The sequence below is a fragment of the Physcomitrium patens genome, chromosome 8, assembly GCF_059467195.1.
Source record: "Physcomitrium patens ecotype Gransden chromosome 8, ASM5946719v1, whole genome shotgun sequence".
NCBI classification, from domain to species: Eukaryota; Viridiplantae; Streptophyta; class Bryopsida; order Funariales; family Funariaceae; genus Physcomitrium; species Physcomitrium patens.
In genome coordinates, this window is record NC_143417.1 from 9,851,723 (window position 1) to 9,859,694 (window position 7,972).

Sequence of the window (7,972 nt, forward strand, 5' to 3'; positions counted from 1 at the left end):
AAGATTCTTTTAAGATTCCCTAAAGATTCCCTTAGAAGGCTCTAGAAGATTCTTAGAATATTCTAGTAGATTCTAGGAAGTTACTTGAGAAGCTTCCTAGCTCTTGGGTAATTGCTCGAGAAGCTTCATAGTTCTTGGGAAGCTTCTTGATGCGCTTCCTTAGAACCATAGGCCAGTAGTATATATAGGAGTCGAGGCTGAAGAGTTCTTCAGTCTCGACAACACATCTCTTGAAACTCTAGCTCAATTCTCTTGGCGTTGCTCTTGTACTCATCTGATAATCTAGTTCTTGTCATTTCTTCTTGAACTTCTTGTTTAGATTTCTTGTTTGTATTTTTGGTCCGTGACAATATATAAGCAAGCTTTGTCGAAGTCATCTACAAATTCAACACCATTATTAAGAATTTTTACAAAGTTATACATAACAACTTATAAGGATCAAATTTGCCTAAAAGATATCTTACAAATCCAAAGACAAAAAAGATTTAGAACTAATTGATCTAAAAAAATATATAATTGACTTAATATGCAAATAGATAGTAAAAATAAGGAGAATTTAACATCCAAATTTTAATAAAAAAAAACTATTAAAGCTACACAACTAATTCTAGCAAAGTGGTGGCTAGATTTTGAATAGATTTTAATTTCCAATCAAAAATCGACTTTAGAATCAAAGAATTAGTCTAGAATAGAGAGAACATAGACCAAAATAGTTCTCTATTTATATTTAGAATGTAAAATTTTATTCTATAGCATTTGTAATAAATTGCTTTAATAGAATCCTTAAATACTAGTTATTGATTAGAGTATCCAACTTCAAAGAACCATAACTCTCTTCATATTAATTAAATATAGTATATTAAAAATATATTAAATTATAATCTTTAATGATTCTTTATGAAAGAAGAAGTAAATTTAGTATTTGAATTTTAGCCAAAAGACCTTCTATATTGAAACTCTATTATATCTTATTAAACATTAACATCAATAATTAATTATGGATGTATAAATTCCAAAATCAAAAGACTAGATAAAGATTTATAAATATGATGATAGTTTCAACTCAATATTAGTTTTTTATTCTAAACTTCAACACAAGATGTTGAAAATGATGAATAGTTTTCAATTCTCATGCCTTTTATATCACTAGTTTATTAAGTTTGAATGCTATGAAAAATCTTATATTTTAATAATAAATTTTTCTTTTTATTGGCTCAAAGAAGGTAAAATATGAATAATGAACCATGTAATAAGATAATTGGATTTGCCAAAGTAGTAAAAATTGCCAACATAACAAAATCCAAAAAACAAGGAATAAATATACTAAGATTATTTAATGGTCATAAGACTAAATTTATTTTTTACCTACCATCTTCCAATTAAAATATAGGTCCAAAGTTAATATTATACTTTGCAAGTTTTGGCAAAGAGTTCTTAAGATATTTTCAACCTTAATGAGATCTTATACTATCTAAATGAAAAAATTAACTTCTAATTTGATTAAAAAAAAACTTGAATCAAATTTACAAGGAAGAAGAAAGTCATGCTAATATAACTCATCTAGCATAAAGGTGTGGTAGTCAATGCATAGATAGTACAAGCTAGTACACAAATCTCTTTTTGTTACATTCTTTATATATCTAGAAATAATAAGATAATTCTCCATAGATTTTAGAAATATAATCAAGCACAATGAGTACAAGCTTGGACCAATTTTATACAAAAATGGTTGCCTATCTATGCATGTATGATTCTTAGAAGGATTTCACATAGCAACAAGCACTTTTGACTTTTATGTACACTTCTAAATTTTAAAGGTTTGAGTCATATAAAAAAAATTGAGAGGAATTTGCTTCTTGGTAATTGAAATCTAAGAAAAAACCGCTTTGATATTTAAAGGTGATATATGAAGTAATAATAAAATAAAACAAATAATTTTGTTTAACCTCCAAAATGATAGATTCATAAAAATTACTTACAAAAACATCTTAAAACTCCCAATTGAAACAAAACTTTTACTAGATAGATGGAATAAAATTTGACTAGCAAAAGATATATTAGATTTTAAAGATGGGATGAAAATTCATTTTTCAAAAGAGTTATTTACAACGGTCTCATCATCCTCATGATAGATTAGGAGTGTCATGTAGATTACAAGTGTCATGAATATTAGGATGTTATCTAATTCTAAACCAGGTCCAAACCAGGTATTACAACCTAGTTTATTTTGGTTTGTTTTCATCTTTTGATTAATGTGACAGGATATTTCCCAATTCTGTGAAAACAAAACAAAACTAAACTAACTAAAATAAATAAATAAATCGATGGTGGGTAGATTCACCGACATTTACAAATGTCAGCGTAAGAGGCGTTGACTTCGGCACTAGGGTGGACACAACGCGTAATTGTTCGAAGCTTGCTGCATTTTCAGCTTCTACACCATGGGAATTATGCATCAGAAAAGAAGAAGAATAACTAACTATACATCAGAAACTTACCTTCCTTCACTGAAAGCTTTATCAGTCCCTCAGTTGCGCAAACATCGTTGTCTTAACTGATGCGATTTTATTTTTTTAATGTACAAAATCAGTCTTAGTCGCCGTTGATGCTCAAAGTTCCTGTCTGAACGGATCAATGTCCACACTCAAGAATGGCTTAATAATTGCAGGACTTAAGGTCGGCGGAGACTGCATTTTCTACTTTGATTGTGAGCAAGTGCGGTGACGAGAGGCTTCGTGACTTTTGGTTGTGAGAGGCATGCAAAGTTGTCGAAGATTCCTCAACATCAGGAGGAATGGGTTTGGATCTGAACCCCCATTTTGCATCATGTGTCGAGAACAGTGTTGTCGACAATGTGGGCTAAGTTAAGCCTTGTGGGATACTTGCACTCGTTTGAGCTAGTTGCCACAGTGAAGAAGGGCTCCGTCAAAGATGATGAGCTCCCATGTTGGTGTTTCTGATAGATCCTCGTCGTTGTCGTCATCGGTCACTGCTCTGGAAGCGGTGTAGAGCTAATTTATCTGGACGCAGACCAGCCTCACGAGACTACGTCATGCTCTGCAAAGCACCGGCGTGATCAGCTCTTGAAGATCGTGACGACTATTGTACTAAGTTTCCGAGCAGAAAAGCCCCAATTGAAAGGCGTGGCAGTCGCCTCGCTCCAGCTGCTATCGGTGCTCACCCATCTCATGCCCGAATATCACGGAAAAACACTGTGTGCGGAAAAACGGGGGGTAAAAATTTAGTTCAGAAAGTTCTCACGTGTAACATTTTTCAATCTCCCACGAACGAAGGCTCCGAGGTAATTTCTCTCCTCGACACTGTCAGCGGGAGAACCGACCCCACTTTAATCTACTTACAATCGCAAGTCGCGGATTCTGCCGGATTCCATTTGCAAACGCGGTTTGGCAAGTCGTTCCTGAGGCGCTGCTCTGTTGCTGGCGCTTATTTTAGCCAGGCGGCCCGGCAAGGAGATTTTTTGTATGTCCTAATCCGGGTTCGGAGGTGGAGTGCCAGGATTTTGTTCATGTTTTTGAAGAATTTTGAGTGGAGTTTGTGGGCATTTTTGCAACCTCGGACTGTGGGTGTGAAGGGTTTAGAATTGGGATTAGAGGCAAGGACGTGGGTAGCCGATCTGGACCAGAAAGGCTCTGGGTAGAAGATAAGAATGTCCCGTGGGTTGATGCATCTTTTATTCAGCTGATGAGATGATTGCCCGTTTTAGTTCATGGCTGTAGATTTCATGAGGGAGTGAAAAAGGTTCAGTGGTTGCTTCCGAAGCGGTCATATCTCATTCTCTCGTGGGTGGTCACCAGCGTTGATTAGGGATAGCTTTTAGGGTTCGAGGCGCAAGAGTTGAGCATTGGCATCTATTACGGGTGTTTGAACGTGGTGAGTAGTTTCTGAAATTTGAAGCTTTGTGTTGGTTGTGAGAATGGTCGCTGGTTCGTAATGCAACTCCCAATATCGAACTGGAATTGTATCCCTTTGTGGTTTGAGTGTTCTTTCATTTATAGGGCAGAGCGTGAACACTTCATAATCATGGGTCTCTGGAAGTATGAATGAAATGCCTAATTTGGTCTACGTCGAATAAGTTGTGCGCGGATTTTTTTATTTTGGCTTGTTCTGTTGTCGACTTGCTCTGGCGCAGGGCTCATATCTAGGGTTGTAAGCGAGTCAAGGGCCTACCTGCCTCGTATTTTGGTGGAGTCTGGTGCATCCCCATGGTTAAAAGGAGGTTGAGGTTGAGATAATCTGATATCGGCAGCTCGATTGGATGCGACAATGCGAAGTAAAATTATAAGCCTTACGAGCAGGTTTTGAACGTAGTTAATTACGCCCCAGCCACTTGATGTCTTTAGATGTGAAGAGCTTTGCATGGAGCAGATGAGTAGGACTCTATTATGGAAAACGTAACGTCTTCTTCAGATGAAAGCAAATTGCAGTGACAATGACTCATCCTACGCAGCTGTTGCCATTACAAGCCTCTGGAAGAGCTTCTTTTCGTGGTGACCAGGCAATTGTGGATGCTCTGGAACCAGCCTTCATCAACACACCGCCTGCACAGATTGAGGCAAGAGCACCTCTTAACTCTGAACGCAACCATAATGGAGAGTTCGTTGTTGTAACTCTGGAAGAGCATCCTACCCCTCGGGTGGGAGGAACGGGTGGAGAAGGTTCGGACTTGAAGAATGTGAATTCCAAATATGGCTCTGCGGGTGATGACGTTGAATTGGGTTCCAAAACGGGAAACAAGCATCTGAGTAATGCCTCCAAGGATGACGCCGCTGATGGAGAGACAGTTTGCCGGGTTTGTCATCTGGGGTTCAGCTCTGGCAACTGCGAGAGTATTGTGCTAGGCTGTGCCTGCAAACAAGACCTTGCTCTCTGCCACCGCAACTGCGCGGAGGAATGGTTCAAGATCCGTGGGAACACAGTGTGCGAGATTTGTGGCGAAACGGCGAAGAATGTGCACATACCTGACCATGTGGAAAGTACTTCAGCTCGCCTAGAAGCTGACGGAACCAGCGTACACACACACCGAGTGTTTGTCAGATCTACAGCTATGTCGAGACTTAGGTATGGCTTGAAGCGCTGGCTGGTGCGAAAAACTTCTCTCTTTCTTTTCTTTTTTTCTTTTTGTGTTTTTTGGTTAGTATTCTCATTGACTGATTGGAATTAAGTGTTGCTATATCACAAGCTTATTTTTTTTCTATTTTAATTTGTATTTACTTAAATGATGCTATAAACCTTCATGGAAAGACTGGTGTAAGGAGCATCAAAACAGTTGCATCCTCAAGCCCTCCCTTATTTTAATTTGCACTGTTTCCTTTTCTTCTTTTTTCGTCTTGTGAGGCTTAAGTTTGTTCAGTTTCCATCGATAGAGGAAACCTCTCTTTCACAATTCGTTGCGCTTCTATTTTTGAGCTTTTTTTTTAGAGCACCTGGTCGTCATATCAAATTTTCGTTCTCGGTTTTAACATAGAAATGTCTCTAGTCATGTGTGACTACTTTCTCGAAATGTTAGCAAGATTAGTATCATGAATCTCAATCCATATTCTACAAGGTTTGTAGCGCGGCTGAAGCATAAACCGTAGTGAGATAGGTCGAGGTATTAGACATCAGAAGCGCCTGTGGTTCCCAGGGCATTTACTTATACTGCCGTGTAGCAAGGTTTTGGCTTTAGAACTTTGGGAACTTAACAAGGTTACACCAACCAAAAGTACTAGTTCTGTGCACAGGGTATGTATCCCTTCTCCTAAAAAGCACGATACACAATGAAAAGTATAGTTGAAGTATGGTAATATTACGTTGGTTCTAGCTTTATGTTTTCCTCTCCATGTATCTACGATTGATTGTAGCTAGCGTCGTCCAAGCACGTCCACATCAGGAAGAATCGGCACTCGTAGTGCGTAAGTCCTAGTCCGAGGCTTCACCCTGCTTGTTTGCTCCTATTGAAACCTTCCCGAATGGTGTTTTAATGTTGTTTCAGAATGTTTCGGTTCGTTAATGTAAGAATACGATTCCAGTTGAACTTGCTTCTCATCTTGCAACGTTAATTGTCTTTGATGTTTATGTCGGCAAATCTCTGCAGAAATTGATGTTTGTGGCCACATTATTATTGAAACCTAATCACAATCTTAAAAGATTTGCAAGCCTTTAACGATTGTATCTTCTTGTGTTGCTAGGTACATGTGGGCGAATCAGCTTATCAGGAACTCACTGCTCGCATCCATGATTGTGGTATTCATGGTTCCCTGGTTCTTTCGCATCGCCCGTTTCTAAACAGCCTCGATCTTATGATTCTAGTTTTTAAAGCATGTGCCGATATCAGTTGGTAGGTGTATATAAATTTAACAGTTTTACAGGAATGAGTCCTGCTCTTTGTAGTTTTATTAGATCTGTAAACCTTGCCGTCCTATTCTCAATTCATAATGCCTTTCATTCTTCTCTTGTCTATTCCGGCACAAGTGTTTTTTCCAGCTAGAAACTGGACAAAATAATACAGGCGCTGCCGTATCTGTTGTGATCAATATGGTTTATAGAGTAAAAGGTGTGAATATTTACATGATTGAAAGTTGCGCATGCATTTGCAGCTTGACAATCTGACTCACTTGCTGTGGAATTAGCAAGCCACAATGTGTATATGGCCAAGCTCTTGACGTTCGGCTACTAGTCTGCTGCATGGAATTTCCGCTTAAGCCCCATGCATGCCTAGAGAGGTAATTCGCTATAATCTTTCAAGCTGTGCTGGCTTGAATCCAGCTTGGATGCCCTTCTAGATAATCCAGCATCTTCACAAACTGGTAATCAACATCCGGCTCAACATTTGGAGGGTTTCAAGGTTTCGTCTCTGAAGAATCCATGGCGAGGCTAGCATGGATAGGGATGATCACCAACCACGAAGTCGATCCCCATCCGTATAAGCTCGTCGTCTACATGTCCTGTCCATCTCATTTCGTCAACATTCCTCTGTGAAGCTCCCGAAACAGGGATCTGTGACTGGTATGTATTATGTTCCCTATCACAGCTCAGCCTAATGCTCCTGATTGTAATCAGTGTAGGTTTCTCTCGTTATACTTAGTTCGTGAACAAGCAAGTATCGAATTCCACTTTTGCGTTGCACTTTTCCTAAAAGACTTTATTTGATAATTCCCACGTTCGTTTATTTGAATGCGTTGCCAATCGCTGTTCTTCCTTTCAGACTTTCATGTTTTGATTTTTGCAATTGGCCTTCTACTCTCTTCGGGTTTTCGAAAAGATTTCCAGCACTCAAAGAAGATCGAATCTGTCATTTTATTTTTATTTATTTCAATTTTGCTAAATCATTGTTGTTTCACGTAGAGGCATTGGCTGATTCCTATTCCCATCCGACATGTTGAACAGTAAGGTAGAATTGTGTCATCACTGCGTAGATAATCACAGGTGCTCCATGGGGCGCAGTATCTGTAAGTTAGCTCACTGAAAGCATGAACTTCGTCGGAAACCACTACGTTTCTCACATCACGCCAGTTACTACTATGCAGTCAATGTTCCGCCCATTCGTCGAGCTTCTCCCGAGTATATTCCTCGTTTCAACCACAATGAGCATGATTTTAGTAACCACCGCGAACCACCATCTGCATCTAAAGTTGGGTGGCGAGGCACCCTTCATAACCAAGGCCACAGTTAGGGAAAACATAGCAGCCTCAAAACGATTGAGGTTTGAACACGAAGAGTCTCATAGATCAACCTTTCCCCATCGAATCCGTAGAGAACGAAGAAGGCAAATTGATAGCATCGCCATAACAGTGTGCCTTCTTCGTGTACACGGTGACTGGAGGGAACTGAGAGTCTGATTAAGTGGGTGAAAGAGTGAACATTAAGTACTTTTACGGGAACATGTATGTCTCTATGATCACCCTAAGGGTAAGGGCAGCTTCTAACACTGTAGAATGAGCGATATGTGGATGAGCTGCATTCATTTGATAGA

At 39.0% G+C, this 7,972-nt stretch overlaps 1 protein-coding gene across 1 annotated transcript; it reads left to right on the forward strand.

Annotated features, from left to right (window-relative positions):
* The first annotated feature begins 3,492 nt into the window (after positions 1–3,492).
* LOC112285881 (uncharacterized) lies at positions 3,493–6,533 on the forward strand. The gene is made up of 3 exons (XM_024527205.3): positions 3,493–3,891; positions 4,151–5,079; positions 6,189–6,533. Exons 2-3 carry the CDS (start codon positions 4,451–4,453, stop codon positions 6,283–6,285), a joined length of 726 nt encoding a protein of 241 aa, XP_024382973.1. The 5' UTR covers positions 3,493–3,891; positions 4,151–4,450; the 3' UTR covers positions 6,286–6,533.
* Positions 6,534–7,972: the final 1,439 nt, after the last annotated feature.